Source organism: Argentina anserina, chromosome 3 (genome assembly GCF_933775445.1).
Source record: "Argentina anserina chromosome 3, drPotAnse1.1, whole genome shotgun sequence".
NCBI classification, from domain to species: domain Eukaryota; kingdom Viridiplantae; phylum Streptophyta; class Magnoliopsida; order Rosales; family Rosaceae; genus Argentina; species Argentina anserina.
Genome location: NC_065874.1, coordinates 6,612,540 through 6,633,919, shown reverse-complemented (window position 1 = coordinate 6,633,919; position 21,380 = coordinate 6,612,540). Strand labels below are relative to the sequence as shown.

Below are 21,380 nucleotides of genomic sequence, written 5' to 3'. Positions count from 1 at the left end.
AGATGTAATGCATTGTTGCACCACTACTATTTCATTTGTTCTTCTTAATATTTTTCTTCCACTTACCAAATGTCATATAAATTGATGATGAATTTATGAAACAAGCTCAACAATGCATTATTGAGATATTTATACTTTAAAATATATTTTTACGAATTCTCAATGGTTGTTTTATCTCAAATTACTACAATTCCTTATAGACTAAAAATTATACAATATTTTCTTACGAAATATAGTAGAAAATTGATTAAAGAAACATCTCTCAAAATTACATCCAATATTTTCATGTTTTTATTTAAATTTTCATAAATTATTTTTCAATATCGATATTTTCCCAATATATTTTTTGAAATTACTATTTTTTAACCCTCAATATTTCCCAAATTACCGATATTTTAGTCCTTGGGGCTAATAAGTATGAGTATGAGTGGTGACCCGGCGATGGCTGAGATGCGCGCTCGATCATCTTCTATACAACTACAAACCCCATGAAGCATTCATATTGTGCTTAGGTTCCAGGGCTACTTTAATAATTATTCTATTAGTTCCAAACTCATTATTAGTTGTTTACACAGATCTGAGGGTACTAATTTGTTTTTCGAAGATGGCTTTTGGAGAAAACCTTGTGACGCTTGCCATATGCATCGTCTTGGGGACATTTGCATCCCAAGCCACATCTCGCGCAGTCTACAAAGCTTCCATTGCTGAAAAACATGAGCAATGGATGGCCGAGTATGGGCGTGTCTACCAAGACAGCGCAGAGAAGGAACGGCGTTTTGCTATATTCAAGAAGAATGTAGAGTTTGTGGAAAAATTCAACAATGACGGGGACAAGTCGTACACGTTAAGTGTCAATCAATTCTCTGATACGACTGATGAAGAATTCCTCAAACCTCATACTGGATACAAAACGCCCATCCACTCAAGTTTCACGGCTTCATCCAAAGATGAATCGTTTATGTACCAAAGGCGCCTGGCCACCGAGCAAATCCCAGCTAGGATGGACTGGAGGGAACATGGAGCTGTGACTCCTATCAAGAATCAATTTTCATGTGGTAAGTTATTGAGAAGCTAGAACCATATATACCTCACACCTTCCTCGTATTATATATTTCCTATATCCACTCTTTCTTGCCTTATTTTGGAATGTTATATGTAGGTGCTTGCTGGACATTTGCGGCGGTGGCCGCCGTGGAAGGGATTACAAAAATCAAAACCGGAAAATTGGTCTCTTTGTCCGAGCAACAACTTTTGGAATGTGACGACGATGGTAGTCGCTGCAAACAAGGTGACATAGAATCAGCGTTTAAATACATAATGAAAAATAAAGGAATTGCTACTACAAAAGAGTACCCATACCTGAGCACTTCTTTAAACCAAACGTTCCAAGCATGCGACACTCGTAAGGCAGCTCATCATGCTGCAACGATTACTAGCTATGGTCGAGTGAACAATGGGGTTTATGTCAGAGAACGTCCTCTCCTCAATGCTGTTTCCTTCCAACCGATCGCGGTTGCCATCGACGGTAGTGGAAAGGAATTTAAGATGTACGGAGGTGGCGTCTTCGAAGGTCCTTGTGGTGAACACCTGAACCATGCTGTAACAGTTATTGGGTATGGGACTGAAAAAGACACCGACTACTGGCTAATCAAGAATTCATGGGGGGAAAAGTGGGGTGAAAATGGTTACATGAGAATTCTAAGAACTAATGATCCAGGTGGAGGACTCTGCGGCCTTGCTTTGCTTGCTTATTATCCGATTGTATGACAACATCAAACCTATCACTATGAAAGCAGTTCTGTTATGCTGCGTTGATGCCAAATTCAGAGATGATGCGGCTAGTAACTTGGTAAATCACGATTATGAATACTCAAATAATAATTCATTTGACTGAAAATTTCCCACAAATTTTCTAAAATTCTACATATAGGAAACTGAAAATTTTCATTTTGAGGGCAGTTCTTTTAGTTTTTTCATATAGTTTGCTAAGGCCCATCTAGCTTAGACACAAATGAGGTTAATTTCTTGCAAACATCTCATTCCATGTGGCAGTTCCATGTGGGTACTTAACTGTCACTTCACAATTTAACTGTCATTCAGAGATAACTATTGCTACTACAATCTCGTTAAAATAATATTCACGATTTAGAAAAAAAAATTAAAAGATTATACATAAGATAATAGTTGGAGAGAACAATTATCTAAAAAAGAAGATGGATGAGAAAAACATGTTATCGCAAAGCACTACAATGAAAAAGAGATGATATAAATAAATGTAGAATTGGGAAGCGATATAAAAATAAACTTAACGGAAAAGTATTTTTTTCTCAATCAGGCTTGGTATATACCTCCTCAATCAATTGTGAAAAGGAATGCAACACTCTACCTGCAGCATGAGGAGTGTAAATACAACAAACGTCTTTGCAAATTTAATTAGATTTATTGAAAAAAAAAGGTATATAAACTAAAGCAACATAACAAAGAGGAAAATGAAGTGTGATATAAAGTAGGGATTTAATCAAGGCATGATATAAAGTCTGCAATTTATATACAAATGAAGTGAACGCGCGAGTGCTTGGAGACGTGGAGTTGGGGGATGGGGAAAAGGGAAGCTTGGTTATTTTGGAGAAATTTTTATATGCTACCGTAGTACCACATGACAATATTTCAACATGTGAATTTATTATACTAAAATTATAATCTAATATATTTTTATTATTTGTGAAACGACCTAATGGGTATTGATAATTTAGGGTTTAGGATTTAGGGTATAGGGTTTAGGGTATAAGGTTTAAGATTTATGGTTTAAGGTTAGAGTTTAGGGTTTTAGAAAAGAAACCTAAAACAATCTTTAACAAAATAGCTAAAATATAATTGTTCTGATTAAATCTTGCATGTCAAATTGTGATTAGAATGGTAGACCACTTGGTATTATCACGTGGTGTTACGATAACACAGAAAAATTTCTCGTTATTTGGGGGGGTTTACGTGGCCAGTTAGTTCCAAATAAACTGAAATTATATCCCCTAATTTGTATAGTTACTGTTTTACCATTTGATCACCCATAGGGAGGGTCATTGTAGGAAATAGAGGGTTGGTTGTTCTTTACGCCAAATCTCTTTAATTAATAGAGGTGATGTTAATTTTTTATATTTGTTATTCTTATCTGTGAAATGACTAACTTATCCTTAATGATTATTTCATTTTAAAAAGATACTTTAATATTTTGGGGATATATATTCTCGATAAATATATATTTCAGGGATATATAAATAAACTCTATTTACATCGTCCCCTTTCTATAGATTTATGAGTGAAGAAACCATGTATGTTGTTTTGGGACTGTTTGATTATCCAACAATCTCGATTACCGATATATTATGAGTAATTAATTGACATTTAGCGTAAATGTCAAGTATGTTGTTTAATACGTCGTTATTAAACTACACGTCGCCACGAGCTCGGAAATGTCTTCGAAATATTTTTCCGATGCTCGGTTTTGTTTTTAAGATTTTCTAAAATTTTTTTTTGTTTTCAAACATTTTTCTAAAAATAGAATTTCAGTTTTTGGGTTTGGTTTACAGGCTTTGTAAAAAGTCCCAATTCTTTTGTTGACCCGAGTCCAAGACCTGGGGCCAAGTTCTTTCTTTTTTCTCTGCCTGCAACATAGTCTCTCTCTCTTTCTCTCTCTCTCTCTCTCTCTCTCTCTCTCTCTCTCTCTCTCTCTCTCGGCAAGGAAAACAGACATGCAATCCCACCATTAAATTCTCCTCTTTCTTCTCTACAAAACCATACCAACAAATCACAACCTTGTTCTCAATTTCTCAAAAAATCGGAAAAAGAAAGCAGGTCATCATCTCCTATGATTCTGACGATTCCTTCAACTTCGATCGGTCTCCTAATCCTCTCTCTTGTAAGCTTAATCGATTTCTTGAATACCCAACTCAGTTTCTTTCGTAAGGTTCTCAAATTTTGGGACTAACTTAGGCTTTCTTTCCATGTTCTTAATTGCCGCCGTGCTCCACCTTCGAGCTTCCTCCCATTGGCCATTCCAAAAGCATCGGCGAGTCCGTACACATTTATTTGGTAAGCCCAGTCTTCCTCTTAAACTTCTGGCCTTCTTTCTTCTTGATTTATTGAAATTAGAACTTAATCTCTTTGTTCCTCTTTCTATGATTTGCTTCTTCCAATAAACCCAAACTCCGGCGAGCTCAGTGAAGCGTTTGGGACAGTAGCAACAAGTATGGGCAAGGCATCAGCTCCAAATCGAGGCGAAGAGAGTCATTGCCTTCACCTCTGCATTTTAGTCATCAGAGGTAGAATTTAATCTTCTTGTTAAATCTGCAATATTTCATTGTTGCTGTTTGTTGATTTTGTTGTTTGTGGATTGAAGTTTATTTGATCGAAGGTGGTTTGGGAGGCCGGAAATAAGACTGCAGAGATAAGGGTGAAAATATTAGTTTTTACCATTTTACTTTTACTATTTTATCATGACATGAAATTACTATTATTCCCTTGGCATAAAGTTATAATTTTACGGTTTGACTTTACTGTTTTACAGTTTTATCCTGAGTTACTTTTTTACTATTTACTAAATGATTTTAATGGTTTTACTTTAACCGAAGATAATTTAGGGCCGGTTCTTCCTTAAATAACATACCAACCTAACGAAATGCCCTGAAAACAATTTATTTAAAATGGCGACGATTAATGTAATGTTTAGTTACGACCAGTAATAGTAGTTTCGATTCTTGCCCGGTTCGAGAATCAAGAACTCATTTAACTTAGTAAAATGTCGGCAGTATAAGAAAATCATCGAAACGATTCAGAGTATGTTTAACACGTGCTTAATATCGTTCGATAATTAAAGTTGCACTATTCTCGAGTCATTCGAGAAATGGTCGGAAATTAGTTGGTCAACTTAATCAACTCCTGCTTAACCTAGGAAAGACTTGGTCAATGCAAAGTCAAGAATTGACTTTCCTGGTCAAACTAAGGAAAAATGATTGAATCAACTTATTTTCAATATACGATTTTGTTGTTGACTCTTTTAATACCTCATGAACTCAGACTTGATGTTATGAGGATTAAATCAGAGACTTGGAGTTATATGATGGATTTGGATAACGGTTGGGATTCTGCATGTCATCCAGGTAGGAGAGCCAACCCTCCTATGTTGTATTTAGCCAATTATGAATTGCATAGTCTAGTTCTCAGTTGATAATTTATTGATGCATTAAATGTTGTGAAAACTCGAGACTAAGCACGATTTCGAGATAAGGTAAGTAGTGAATGCTCGCGTGTGTTGACCGGAGAGTGACGGGAGCCTAACATTCTAGATAATCCTACGGTGTCGATAACTGTGAACCTCAGGAGGGGCAATGCCCTGATTATTATTGAATCCACGATTAATTATTATTATTGAGGGCATTCTAGTAAATGGACACTCTCACTACTCTGTTGCTACAACAGACGTGTAGTTGGTCTCGACTATTTAGTCACTAGGATCGTTCGAGCATTACTTGTAGTTGAATTTGTCTTACCCTACCTTCGGAGCTCCAAAAAATTTTAGCATGATATTTTCCCAAACTTTCATTGTTTTTATTTAAATGGTTTTACTCTGAGTACTCAAAATTACCCTTATTGTTTTTCAAAATTACCCTCTTTGTTTTTAATTAAATCCTTACCCGATTTTGGTTTTCAACGCTCATGGGCAAGCTGGCCCCTACTGGAAAAGCGAGGACGACGCTCACTCTTATATTAATTCTCTTATAGGTTTAATTATTATTTCTGGAGCTAGGAGCCTCTTTGAGAGTTAGCGTTCGTGTTCGCCTTCGCCTTCATGCATCTCATTCTCATGTCTTGGATTAATGTTTTCGAGTAAAGTTTTCATTTGAGATTGTTTTAGAATATTTGTCATTAAATCTTTTGTTTATATTTTGTGTTGTTTAATTGTTATTTTTTGGGCCGGTGACACAAGCATCACCTTCCATCTTGTGTTTGTAAAATTGTAACTTCGCGGAAATGTAAAAAGTACTTCTTATCTTGTGAAAGTTTTAGTTTGTTCATTTGCCATTTTCATTCAATTCGTTTAGTTTGCTTGTAAATCTTCCTTTAAATTCAAATATACTTTTCATGTTTCACTCCGGGATGTGACAAGTATGATCGTTTACCTGGAGCCAATGTGGAGGACTATTTGCAACTTTCATGCACGAGCTTTTTTCTGATTAGTTTGAGAAATTCATGATGTTGATATGAATTATCTTGGATGCTAGAATTACCATGGTGTGGCGAGGCACATTCTATAATTGCCGAGACGTGGTATTGGAGTGGTTATCCGGGATAAAAAAGGTATGTTCTTAGCAGCTCTAACTCGACCTATGGAGTATGGACTACCTATGGAGTGTAACTATAATGTGACAAACAAATAAAAATTTTGATGTGGGCATCCACATCTCCACCATCTTCTCCGATGAGTCTGATCTAGTGCCTCTGTGCCCTTGTTCCAAGCTCTCCTCAGCATCGTTGTCCTCTCCTCAACGTGGTTCTCGCAGCTCCGATTGTCCTCGTACCTTGTCTCTGAGTCTTGAAAATCGTTAATTAAAACATCTATAATAAACCCGGTAAAACATCATCGTTAGTATAGAATAAACAGGGATCGTTCAGTCCAGGGAATGAAAATGGCCTCAAAACGTATCATGTTATTGCGAGATTTGAGTTGGATTATAAAACTACTACTGAAAATAAATCATTAATACTATTTACATGATCGACTTCTCTTTAACAAACTTAAACAAAATTTACCATTACACCACATAATTACATGTTCGAACCAATCATGCATTCTAATTCGACCAATTACATATTTTTTAGACACTAATACAATTAGATTGACTTATGGCATAATCTAAATTTGCATGCAATCGAATTCAATAACACCTAGAGTAGAAATCAAACAAGATTACATTTAAGCACCAAATCTTTGTTGGAGACGTTTCATGTATGGCGTCACCCACCATTGTTTCACATGCAAATTTCCATAATTTTTACCTCTTTTAATCAACACAAACCGAACCTATTTAGGGCATGATTCAATTTGTGTCAATATGGTTGATGAATCTAGCACTCAAACACAATCTTAGGGACTACATCCAAGCACTAAATTCATATGCACATATCTGAAAATAATCTAAAAGTATGAGAAAGATGATTAGAACACAACAATAGAAATACAAACTCAATAATTATAGGAAACCATCAATTCGGCAAAGATCCAAAAATCCAATAAAACAATATGAAAATTTCGATTGTTAATAGAAAATAATAATCCCACACAAACATCAAACTATAATCTTCATAGACAAAGTATTGTAGAAAATAAAAAACGAACAAACTCATGAAGAAGAGTTGCGAGAATCACACGTTGTAGGAACCTTAGAGGTGTGTCTTCAATGGTAATTTCGGTGGAGATGAAATTGGTATATGGGGGAGAACGGCTTGCTGTTTTGGTGAAGGATGTTTGAGGCAATGTTCTAAAACTCGGTCAACTCGGCCGAGTACTCGGCGAGTACTCGGTACTCGGCTGGTTACTGAGGCGATTTTGATCTACTCAGTGCCTCTACTCGGCGGGAAGAAAATTGGCCGAGTACTCGGTCCAACTCGGGTCCAAATCGGTCAACTCGGTCAGAAAAAAAAAACAAGATTTTAGGGTTGTTTTGGATCTTCCTAGTGAAAGGGTTGGAGAGGAATCGAGAGTGGATGGTGGCTTAGAGCCTAGGAGAGGTCCTAGAATCCAAGAAATTAGAGAACTTGATGAGGATGATTTTATATCCGATGATGAAGAGGAAATATATGACTGGAGTTTTGATTTTGAGTCAAATTCGGAGGGAGTACAAGATGGATATGGAGAAGAAGAATTTGAGGCATAGTTACATATGCTTGGGATTGTTTGCAAGAATTGAGTTTGGTTTGCTTTTATTACTTATGTTATTGTAATGGACTAATGGTTGTTTTTATTTTTTAGACATTATTATCTCTTAAATATTATAATATTTTATGGATTATTTTTATTATTTTGGACATTATATATTAGATTATATGTTTTAAAAATAATAATAAAATCCAGAAATTAGAATCCGAGTACTCCCCGAGTACTCGATCGAGTACTCCTCTACTCGTTACTCACCGGCCGGCCGACCGACTACCGAGTAGCAAGTTTTAGAACCTTGGTTTGAGGTTGTATTTTGGGAAAGACTTGGCTTTTTAATGCAAAGGAGAAGTCCCTCATTTGAGAGGTGAAGCCTTATATATATAGAGAGGGTAGGATGCACGGTTTTCTCTTTGATGTTGCATCTTCCTTCCTATTATAATGCCATGCTTTAATCTATTAAATCATGTCATGCTTTATTCCCTTAATGCATGCCATTTTTTATTCCCTTAAATCATATCATGTTTTATTCTATTTAATTGTTGCATTACTTTGCTCCATCTCTTTTTCTTTAATTCTATTTAATTGTTGCATGACTTGTTGATGATAGGACTCCATGTGCACGGCTTCTCCTTGTTCAACTCTACCTCCCAAGCCGTGAGTAACTCTCCATGTAGGCACGGCTCTCCTTGTTTTCCTCTAGTATTATTTCTTAAATCCAATCTGAAAATAAGAAAACAAAATCATAAGTAAGATATAATTGGTTTTGAAAATTATGTCATAATCTAGATAAATGTTGTCTTGAAAAGACAAATGTAATATATGAGCTCATCTAGATTAGGAAAGTTTCGCAAAAAGAGTTTCAGTTCAAGTAGGACTCTCCCACATGATACGTTTCCTAATCTAATAAGGTTTCCTAGTCATACAAGGATTCCTACTCAAACTAGGACTCTAGACCAATTATGCGTTTTTAACTCATGTAAGCATAAAAATGCATCCAATATCGCCTAAGACTCTTACTACGACTCAATGACTCAATAGTACAACAATAAGGGCTAAGCAAAGCACAAAATGGTCAAATACCGCGTCTCCGATGTGGTCCAGTCGCGCCTCTAGCGTTGCCCTACACCTCCTCGAACGTCATCCCCGTGCCTTGAGAGAGAAAAGCTGCATCATCTTTGTTTGATTGATATTGCTTATTAGAGAGAGAAAAGAGATAGGATAAAATTAGATGTAGTGACATTTTGTATATTTCTTAAAACTCAAGGGCAACGCTCTAAAGGATTTTTAAAAATGACATTTTTATAATTTCTAAATAGTTGGTGAATTTTTTGTAATTTGACTACCAAAATGTGACTTTTTTATGATCTCCCCTAAAATTAATTACACAACTGCACACAAACCCAACATGATTCTACCTCTTCCTCACCTTCTTCTTTCTTCTTTCTCCATCTCTCAGCAAAAACCCGGCATTTTTCTGCTATATCGACATTTTTTTTCTCCTTCCTCGACTTTGATGATTGTTCTCATTGTCATTAATAGGGTTTTAAACAATTAATATGAGCAATGAAGCACATCACTAGAGGGACACATGTATAAATATGCTCTCCGTTTCGAGTGTAAAGTCTCCAATAACACAACAAATATGAAGCTCTCATAGAAGGTATTTAGGTCCACATCTTCAGTGACTCTCAAGTGGTTGTAAACCAAGTCAGTGGGGGCTTTTAGTCAAAGCAGTCACACCTTTTTTCCTTCCAAAGTTTGGCCAATGCTTTACTTCGGGGATTCAATAGTTATAAGATCGGAGAGATATCCCGTTCTAAAAATTTCAAGACATATGCTTTGGCTCGGCTGGTTACATTTCCACTACAAACAGATTCTCCGAATACCTTCATTGAAATTTTGGATCGGCCTAGCATCTCTAAACCATACTCTCAGATATTTGCCACTGACCCAACTCCACCCACGTCTTAAATGGACCCTATTATCCACTACCTCACCATTGGCACCCTCCCAGTTGATAAAAAGAGGTCCAGAGGCTAAGGCTCAAAGTCGCTTTATACTTGGTCCGTGAAGGCAAGTTGTACTGCCGGGGCCAATCCTTTCCCCAGTTAAATTGCGTTACCTCAGAGCAAAGGCAACGAATTTTGTAGTCTCTCCAGAGTGGCATTTGTGGGAACCAGTCCGGTGCCAAAATTCTTATGTTGAAAGTATTCCGGACATGATTCTACTAGCCTACACTCGAGGCGGATATAAAGGTCATTATGGGCACCTGCATCCAGTGCCACAAATTTGTTAATCATTCCAACCGGCCAACAGTCCCACTCTCCATTTTTGTCTCTCCAGTGCCATTCGCTCAATAGGGCTTAGATTGCAATGGTAAATTCCCTACTTCCCAGGCTCAACAAAAAAACGCCATTGTCCTTGTCGACTACAACACCAAATGGGTAGAGGCCGAGCCTATGGCCTTATCACAACTAACAAAGTTATCAACTTCCTTTGGCGGGCAATCTATTGCTGCTTTGGCATTACCCAAGCTTTTATTATAGACAATGGCACACAATTTGATAATGATTTTTTTTTCGAGAATTTACCCGGAACATGGCACTACTGTATTTTATGCCTCTTCGGCATACCCCCAAACCAATGGTCAAGAAGAAGTCGTGAACAAAATAATTAAGTAAACCATGATGAAAAAACTAGAGGCGGCCAAAGGACTATGTGCATCAAAACTTCTTGAGGTGCTATGGGCCATCCAGATCACCCCCACTTCTGCCACCGGACAATCCCTTTTCTCCTATCATTCGGCACATAATTTGTCATTCTAGTTGAAGCCGAAATCCCCAATGAACAGGTGGAATCTTATGACCCGGATACAAACACGGCTAGATTACAACTCAACATGAACCTCCTAGAGGACCGCTGTGATAATACCCATCTCCGGAACATTAATAATAAGCAAAATATTGCCCGGCATTATAACAAGCGGGTCATCTCTCGGGACTTGACACTCGGGGAGTGGGTCATGAGAACGCCCCATTCGAGAAAGTCAATGCCTCTAGTTCAGTGACATTCTTCCTTAGGATGAGAACAGTCGGGTCTTGCCCAACCCATGGAATGCACAACTTGCGCCTATTCCTATAATGAATACATCCTCCAGCACAATCTATCTCTGGCTCTACATGTTTCGCATTTTCATGCTTTGTTTTGATCAAGTGTTTTCACACTTCAGTTAATTATTTTCTCCGGCTTAAGTAATCATATACTGTACTTATTTGCCATTTAATTCAATTGAGTATGATGTTTATTTCCAATTTTATTGTGAATATGTTACTCTAAAATAAACAAAGGACCCAACGGGCCACAACATGAAACACAACACCATATACTACGAAAAGACACTCCATGCATTAGTAAACTTGTTTTTAGCAATTGACAAAAAAAACACTAAACTACATATACGGACAACAACAAAGAGGCGCTGCATCATCCTTCAAACTACTTAGCTGAATCAATTCCAAGCACTTTAGGTGGCTTTTCAAATTTACACTACTTGAATTTGAGCAACAACCAGTTCAGCAAAAATATTCCTATTAAATTGGGGAATTTAATCCAGTTGTCCCAGCTAGACTTGAGCCACAATAATCTTTCTGGTTCCATACCCAGAAGTTTCGAACAAATGCATAGCTTAGTTCAAATCGACATGTCCTATAACCAGTTGCAGGGTCCCGTCCCAAACAACATAGCAATTAAAGATGCTCATATTGAAGGCAATGAAGGATTGTGTGGCCCTATTGTAGGACTTCAACCCTGCCCCTCCATGAAAAATAAGCATGCCACAAAAAGGGATCGAAAACTTGTGTTTATCATTGTTTTCCCTGTTTTGGGGACACTTTTGTTTTTCCTTGCCTTCCTTGAAATTGTCTTGGTTAGAAAAAGAAGTAGCAAACTGCAAGATACAAAACTGAGCAATGTGGGGGCACAAAGAAGTTTATTCCATTTTGGAATTTGACGGAAGAAAAATGTTCTATGAAATCATCAAGGAAACAAATGATTTTGATGCTCTATATTGCATTGGAAGGGGAGGATCCGGTAGTGTCTACAAGGCAAAGCTTCTTTTCGGCAGTATCGTTTCAGTGAAGAAACTCCATTCAGTACATGATGGTGAGGAGACGTCTCAAACAGAATTTCTTAATGAAATAAGGACGCTAGTAGAGATACGGCACCGGAACTTTGTGAAACTTCGTGGTTATTGTTCACACGCCCATCGCTCGTTCTTGGTCTATGATTACCTAGAAAAAGGCGAAAATTCTTCCCTTCACTGGGTGAAGGTTCACATTCAGCTAATTTCACTGACGTGGCAGCACAACAGCCACAAAATTTGTTCTATCTTGTTATTTGACTAACGGAGTGACGAGAGTGTGTTAACGAGCCATAGTGAACACCACGCGCTTTTTGTGCAACTGTGGTTGTTTAAAAAAATTATTGCATATGGTTCCCCCTCTCAGTCTCTTCTTCCTTTCTTATTCTATTCTATCCTAACAACCTTTGAATTGAACATATGGAGGTCTAAAAGCCATCGGGTTCAAAATTGAAAATCAACAAGTCGGGTAAAAAAAAAGGGCAGTGAAGAGAGGGCGAAACCCCAGAAAAAGAAGGTATCAATTTGGGTTCAAACGGAAAATTAACGACTCTAGCATGTAGAGAAAAAGAAGAGGAATGATATTTTACCAATTTCATGGTGAGGGAATGGTTGGATTGGCCGAAATCATGGAATTTGACCGGGAAGCTTTTATTATTCATCTCGTTGATTCTCCCTCTCTAGTGCATCGATCATACATGCAAGACCATGGACTGATATCCATTGAGAAGAGGAAAAGAAAGAGACCCCTCCGCCGCCATGCGGTGGCCGGAGGTGGAGCTGAAGCTTTTGGTGTGGTGGGACCATCAGACAGGTATGCTATCGTAGAGGAAAATATTGGCACAGACCTTTACAAAATATGACCTTCTATATGGGTCTGGACAATGTATAATTATACTACATGCCCAAATAAGTGGGCTTTAGTTTCAAGAATATTGTTTTGATAAAATGATTTTAGGAATTCAATTTCTTTATGCATTTATAAAGCGACTATATGGAGATAATTTCTCGAGATAAATCGACAACATCTGATGTATTTGATACTTATATTTATAGATCATGTAAATTTTTTATCCAATTCAGGCTTTGTTTGACCGTTTGAATTTCTGGTAAATCGAAAATACCACTAATATACTCTAAGAGAAGTCACTAATATACTCTAAGAGAAGTCACTAAATATATGTTCTGATCACATGGTTTGGTGTCGATAGACTATATTGTGAACTAGTGTTGTCAATCACTAAAGTCTTCACTAACGTATCATAACTTATATATTAAGTTTAAAATAAAATTAGTCACTTATTTTAAAAATTAAAATTAACTTATCACATTATAAAGTAAATGTGTGTGTTTATAAAAACAAAACTTCAGAGAGCGAATAAAATTTAAAAAAATCAATCGTAGGATATCGTCGCTATAGTGTACTATAGTCATGGTACAACTTTCACTAATTTTTAGTAACGTCTGAATCTCGATCCACATGGTTAACAATTTATACCTCATACCTTCCTAAGAGTGGCTGTTTTTCTTGAATATAACTATTTGAAGAATTTTATATCACTGAATAGAGTGCTTCAATGGTAGCGTGTAGTAATTTTCACGGAATTTTTCGGACAACACCGTTATTTTTAAAGAGTTTTTAAAGTTGATAATTCATTTTAAAAACCACACACAAAACAAGGTAGACAAATAAGTGGCTAAAATTGTGTCACGTGTCCATTCTTTGACTTTTACCAAATTTCAATGAACTGCAATACTCTAAAAAATCATTGTGTCACATGTCCGAAAATTACTACTATCTCTAGTTAATCATTGTGTCAACGATGCATTTAAAAAATTTAAAATAAATTTAATCTCAAAAATTACTTCTAGCTCTAAATAATCTGCTCTATTGACTCTCTTTAGGGAAGTATTGTGTTAACTAAGGTTGACCGCATTGATCGAAATCCTAACGAAGTCGAAAATTGATGAACTTCAAATCGTACACATATTCAAGTGTGGGGATCACATCCAACGGTCGGAGCTTCATTTTGTGAATTTTAGTCATATAAAACATAACGTGCCTTGTAATGTAGTATAAAATTTGTATTAAATAATATGTAAATGTGTGTATTTATAGACAAACTACACTGAAGGAATAAAAATTATAAAAATCGACCGTAAGATATCGTCGATATAGTGTACTATAGCCGTGGTATAAAGTTTACTAATTTTCAGTAACGTTTGGACTTCGATCCACACAATTAACTTGTTTTGTCTCATACATGCCTAAGGGCAGCCGTTTTACCCGAATATAATTATTTGAAAAATTTTACATCACTGGATAGAGTGCATCCGTGGTAGTGTGTAATGATTTTTGTGGATTTTTTAGGACACCGAAGCTATTTCAAAAGAGTTTTTGAAGTTGAGAAATCAGTAAAAAAGAAACAAACACAAAAAAGTGGTCAAATGGGTGGTCAGAATTGCGCTACATACTCATTTTTGGACTTTTCACTAGTTATTTTGTTCAAAAAATTCTCCAAAAATTACTACAATCTCGAGATAATTTGTTCTCTCGATGCATTCAAAAAATATGTAATAAATTTTACCACGCACACGGCTACCTTTAGGGATGTATTGTGTTAACTAGGGCTAACCACGTTGATTGAGAACCGAGCGAAGTCGAAAATTGATGAAATTTGAACCGTAGCCATATTTCAGTGTGGGGATTACATCTAATGGTCGGAACATCATTTTGTGAATTTTAGTCATGTGAATCACACTGTGCATAGCAATGTAGTTGTATTAGATGATATGTAAATGTGTGTTTATAGACAAACTACACTGAGAAAATAAACTTTAACACGCACACGGCTACCATTAAGGATATATTGTGTTAATAAGGGCTAACTGCGTCGATCGAGAACCGAACAAAGTCAAAAATTGATGAAATTCACCGAAGTATAACTGCACTGCCACTATTCTGGCAGCCTCCGATCAACACCAAAATTTATCAACATAATCTACTCAACATTTCTAACAACTTCATACTGTTTTTTAAGATTCTAGTAAGATTTCAAAAACTTGAAAATAAAATAAAGTCAAAAGAGTCCACGTGGCACATTTCCATCCTCACACAACTTTTTTCAATTATTTAGTTACTTCAAAAAATTTCAAAAAATAACTCTGGTGCCCGAAAAATTTTCAAAAAATTAATATACTCCCATAGTGATTGCTTTATGCACCCATGTAAAAAATTTCAGTCATTTATTACCCCACAACAAGACTGTCCTTAAGGTGTAAGAATGAGATAAATTTGGTACATGGATCGAGGCCTAAACTTTAATGAAAATAAGTAATTTTTTTAATGTAGTTATACTTCACTATATTGATAATATCCTACGCCGTTTATTAAGAATTCATTTGTTATGTATAGTTGGTTTGGAAACTTACATACTTACATATAATATGTGAAACATGTTATACAATTTTAATAATCATGTTGTGTTTTATGTAACAAAATTTGACAAAATAAAAAATCGACTGTTTGATTTGATCCCAAAAGTGAGATGTGGCTATTCTTAAATGTTTAACTATATATGTTTGTCACTGTGTTTGAATCACGATCCGAGATAAATGTTTTGTATATCCTACCTCTAAAATGATATATGCGTCTTGCGATCATTAGAATGTATTATTCTGAGAGCGTTATAATTTTATAAAACTTTTTCGAGCACTCGAACTATTTTATAATGATTTCAAAAACATTTCAGCATTTTAAAAATTAATATAAATATCAAAATGTCACGTGGCAGTTTTGTGACCACAGTCCAAACTGATAAAAGTAAAATATTTCATTTATACTAAAAGTGTGCTAATTTTTTTTTTAAAGTGTGCGAATTTACTCTTCTCCTTCACTCCTCTTTGTTCTCCTCCTCCTCCTCTATTTTCTGATATATCTTCCTTCTTATGTGTCTCTCCTTTTTCCTCCTCTTCTTTCTCATCCTTTCCCTTCTCCTAACTCATTATCTCTATTGACACTGATTACCCATTGTTCATAATATATGGTCTCATCACTCTCATGGAAACCCAGAAAATAATTTAAAAGCCCAGATCTTAATAATGGTAAAGCAGATGAAGACGGCTCCATATAAATTACCCATTTCATGTTCTTAAACAACCCTTTCATAGAAAACCCAGATTTTTTGTTGTGGGTACTGAATATGAAGAGCAGGAGAAAGTGAGAGCAAGAGAAACATGCGAATGGAGTCACAGTGGATTTGAATCATGGGTTGGAGATGTTGACTGGATTTTCTGCAATTGATATGGATGATATTGGCCTCAATTATATATTTGTCCCTGGCATCAAAACTACGAAATGGATATGGATAGGAAAAAGGTTGAACAGCTGAACAAAGAAACTCTAAAGAAGGGAAGGGAAGGGATCGGCAGTCTATAGACGAAGAGAAGAGCGACTTCGGTCTGGATTCTTAAAGATCTGACAAATTTTTGGACCACTTGCTCAGTTGCTCCTCATAGTTCCCAAAAATTAATGTGCCGGTTACAATTTGGACGGTTAAAACACATTGTTGCGACCTCTTTTTTGGTTGCGTAACCCAGGTCCGTTAAATCGTGTATAACACGTGCCGTTAAGATATATGGGGTGAACCTCAACAGGGTGGAGGGAAGAACCTCCGAGAAAAAGGTAGTCTGTCATTAGTATTGAGCAAAGAAGACCAAGCTAACAAGTTGGACTGGAGCACTAGGGTGAGGATTGTGAAAGGTGTAGCTCATGGACTGTCTTATATGCACCATGATTGGTCCCCACCAATAGTGCATCGAGACATCAAGCAAGAACATTTTGCTCAATTGCGAATATGAACCTTGTATTTCAGACTTTGGAACTGCTATGCTTCTAAATGCAGATTCATCGAATTGGTCTGCTAGTGCAGGCACATATGGATATATAGCACCCGGTAAATTAGTTAATTACACGTTTCCGAAATTTTGTTCTTTATTTACTCTATAACTCTATATATATATATATATATATATACTTATTTACTCAACGCCTTCCCGCTCCCACATCTCATGTTCAGGATGAATTACTAACCATTGCAAGGCTGGCAATTGCATGCAAACATCCACATCCACAGTCCAGGCCAACAATGCACATGGTTTCTCAGGTCTTATCATCCCAACCTGCAAGCTCTTCAAGATAACCAGAGATTACACTTGCGGAACTCATTAGTTAGTTTAATCTGAGTACTTCCTATTAGTATGGCATAAATAAGATGCTCTTGTGTGGGTACAAACATGTACTGATTAGTTTCAATAGTTTGAGCATTTCATTTCATGTAAACTTGTAATTTCTCATAAGAATATGGTTCACTAAATTAGTAAATTTAGATCCACTCCCTCCTCAGGTGTAGTAATCTCGTTCTGTAAACTCCGTTGGAAAGTAGACGTCCGGACCTTTTCAAAAATATAGAGCAGATTCATAATTCCAAATGAGTGAAAAGATATGACCTTCCAAATCCAACAGACATGCCAGGGTAAATTATTGATATCTGACTATCGAAATAGCAAAAATTGAAGTTACAGGTGCCCAATGAAGGTGACTTCGACCCTTCCATCTTTGTATCCAAATGAAATTTCTACTAAATTACATCGGGTTCCTAAAGTATGCTGCCCTGAAAAACAAATGATTTTGCTCTCTTGGTCCCATATTTCAGTTCAATTTGACCTTGCTCTAGTCCAACATATAAATCTCACTCATTTGGAGAGTTTTTATTTGAAATCTGTCGAGTCCTTTGTATACTAGACATTATGATATTCCTAGCACATTACTGATGAATTTTGATTCTTACATTACTTTTTTTTTCACAAAAAGAACTTCAGAGATCCAATAATAAACTCTTAAAAAAAAGTCACACAAAACAACTAACGAATACGAAATTTCGGTAGACCTAATTGGTCGCTATTACATTGTGCTTAGATAAATATTGGGGACAAGGCACACCACGTCAGCCCAGAGGAAGTATCACCATAATTTGCCAAGTTATTAGCCACATGATTCTTACATTACTTCTTTATGAGGAAATTCAGTTTTGTTATGAAGTTGGGTTCCATAAACTCACTTTGTTTTCTCAATCTTCTCCGAGTTACATACGGCCCACTCTCATTTCCGTCTCTAAAGTTAAAAACTCTGAAAAACTTGGCGAAATAAGTCAAATAACCTAGCTTATATGCTATTACAATCAAGCCAAGGGTGCAGTTGCTATTTCTAATCAACCATTTTCAAGTTTAATTGATGAACGAAGTTGTGTTAGGATTCGTCAACTATTGTACTACTAAAGGATAGATTATTGTTGGTACTAGTTTTTTTTTTAACACATTTTTTGTTGGTACTAGTTGGATACCGTTTTTAAGAAGGAACTCACTGATGACGGCTCATCATTTTATCGAATGCTAGTTGGTACTCTATCCAATGATAAGCCACATATATTGTTCTTCCACACATCGAGCAGGACACCCACAAAATCCTTTTTAGCTTCACCTTCACCACAGATATCTCCCTCCGTGCCAAGAATCCTAAGTAACCATGTTCTCCTGAACAATTGTATTCAAAAAACTCTATTCTTGCATCAAACCCGGTAACGTAATTAACCCAAGAAAGCCATGGAATAAATTTTCCAACAGAGTAACCACCCAACAACTCCATAAATTCCCCAAGCAACTTATCAAACTTCATTGCACCTTCACCATCACCATTATACTTCTTCCCAAAAGTCACCCTACGAATCACATCATTAGTAAGCAAAGAAAATAATTCGCTTAATTAGTGACAACATAGATGACTGTTTGACATTCTCAATCAGCAAGGTTGTTTCTTTTTCTCTAACTCCTCGATCGGAAAGACTGAACCATTTTGTTACTCTAAATCTGAAGCACGCATATGGTTCTTATCTGCCACCGGTACTCACCGTAAGGAGCTGAGCTCACATCCTTGCCGTCGCAGAGAAGTTTATATAAAACTGTAAATATGGGTTTGTTACAGAAGATGAAATCATATATTTTCGTGATCTCGGGAGCAACATCTGCAAATGAAACTATGAGCACAGATCTGAAACCAAAATGCAGCATCATGAGTTCACTATGGTGCTGAATTGCCGATCGAGCTAGCTTCTGGAGGGAGGGACCGGTGAGCGCGTGTGCCAAGTTGGTGGCGGATGAATATTCAATTTGAATTGTATATTTTGCAGAAGGGTAATGGTCTAACTTCTATTTGAGCCAAGGGTAATTGTCTTAGCCCACTAACTAACGAAGGTTCGGAAGTCCAGACGGTAGCATAGTTATAAGTTCTAACCAATCTCATAGCAAATTGAAAACCGTGAATACATCAAATCTACACTGCCAAATCAAGATAGGTTATTCCCTTCTATGGCTAGATCAAAGTAGCAACTACGCATACGAGTATAAAAGCTAAGAGATGTTACTGTCCCGGGGGAATTCACTTCCCACAACTCTCCAAGTAGAGCTCAAAGCTATCTCTGGATACTTTTATGAGGCTTAAGCTTGTGGTCTCAAACAATTTTGCAGCTGCTAGTAACATGCAATCAACTTTGGAAAAATTGAATGTAATGTGTGGCTATATTTGACATGACTGACATCAAATTTCTCAGCCACATGCACCATGATGATTAGACATGGCATTCCACATTTCCACAACCAATATTAGAAGATTTTACACTTTGCGCGCGCTAATTTAGCTTCAGAGCGACGTTACTAGTGTTGTTGCATGCATTGCCTCTTTTACCTTTTCCTACTATGGCCTCTTCGTATAGTTTGCTTAAATTGGTTATCACACTCATTCGGTGAATCAGTGAATGTCATTTTGATTTTTGTTTTTTTTATCAAAGGAACTTCATTAAGGTGAATGTCATTTTGTTGCTCTCATGTTCTTCGCTTAGGAAATGTTGTTGTAGACTTAATAACAAACTTAGATTTGTTAATTTATTCTTTATTTTGGCTATGGAGTAATTACTCTATAACTTTGGGTTAAAGAAAAAAGCTAAAAAAGCAAATCAAGATTGTTTATGTAAAACATCAAACGAGAGCATAAGAGATGCAAAAGTCGATTTGAGGAATTCTCTCTCTCTCTCTCTCTCTCTCTCTCTCTCTCTCTCTGTCTCTGGGGGAAGCCACATGCTAGGTTTGCTTATGGCTTGCAGTCTTCGAGCCTTCAATCCGTCAAGGATCTAATCAGAGGTGCTTTTTTGCATCAACATCCATCCTTCTTCTCTTGGTGGGGGGGGGGGGGGGGGGGGGGGGGGGGGGGGTTGTGTCGTCGAACTCTGGGGTAGTTCTAATATTGATGGCGATATCTTCGGCTTTCAATTGTGACCATTGGTGGCGGGGGTTTGTTAGATAAATTGACATATTACAAATTATATAATTATCATGTTTAATGTCATAATCTATTTCTACATGGAAACAAAGACAGTATCAAATCTAGTTCCTAATGATTTCATGTATTATATCATTATGGTAAGGAATCTTAATCTAAGTCTAGAAGCAAGACAACAAATCAGTATTGAATTAGAAACATAAATAAAATAACTTAACTCAGAGGATATTCTTAATAGAATGACTCTTACAAGTTAAGGATTCTCTATATATAGATGGTAAAGGTCCATGTTATCACTACGAGTTATTGCGTGAGTTTCTGTCCATTGAGAAAGCAAAAGACTAGTGACTAACAGAAGACCTTACCTAGCACTTTGTATCCTCCAATTAAAGAGCAATGGATCACGGTGTTGTTTTTCATGAAGATGGTAAGTTGATCTCATTCACTAAAGTAACGATTAGTCATTAGGCATATGATCTTTGGTTTTATACTCATATCGCGTAATTGATTTACAGGGTTGGCTTGGATTCGATGCTCATGGTTTCTTTGGTTGGGAGGGCGTTCCAACAGATTTGTTATGAAGGTTGGGTGGCGTCTCAGGCTCTAATGTACCTCCTTCCCCCTCTTGGTTGGTGGTAGTCTTGGTTCGGCGAGCCCTGACTGTCATAACTTCGAAATTTCGAATGATAAAAATTTAAATTTAAAGCCATGAAAACTGTAAAACAATCTCAAATCTATTGAAATCATCTTATAATAACAGTGTATTGAAACTGAGTCCACAATCGACTCAGTCGACTTGAATAATACATAACCAGTTTATACCTCAGTATTATAACCAATGAAAATGTAAAATTCACTCAATCCTCACAACAAACATAATAAAGAAATCTTTAGAGTAAGCCCTCCGAATCTGCTAATCCCCA

At 36.5% G+C, this 21,380-nt stretch overlaps 1 protein-coding gene and 1 long non-coding RNA gene across 2 annotated transcripts; both read left to right on the top strand.

Annotated features, from left to right (window-relative positions):
• The first annotated feature begins 455 nt into the window (after positions 1-455).
• Positions 456-1,883, top strand: LOC126787944 (ervatamin-C-like). Its single transcript, XM_050513871.1, has 2 exons — positions 456-1,055; positions 1,160-1,883. The coding sequence occupies exons 1-2, from the start codon at positions 605-607 to the stop codon at positions 1,765-1,767; spliced, it is 1,059 nt and encodes a 352-aa protein (XP_050369828.1). The 5' UTR covers positions 456-604; the 3' UTR covers positions 1,768-1,883.
• A 1,864-nt stretch (positions 1,884-3,747) lies between these two features.
• On the top strand, positions 3,748-8,650 carry LOC126787952 (uncharacterized). Its single transcript, XR_007671311.1, has 4 exons — positions 3,748-4,086; positions 4,216-4,316; positions 6,276-6,351; positions 8,538-8,650. It is a non-coding gene; the product is annotated as an uncharacterized LOC126787952 (long non-coding RNA).
• Positions 8,651-21,380: the final 12,730 nt, after the last annotated feature.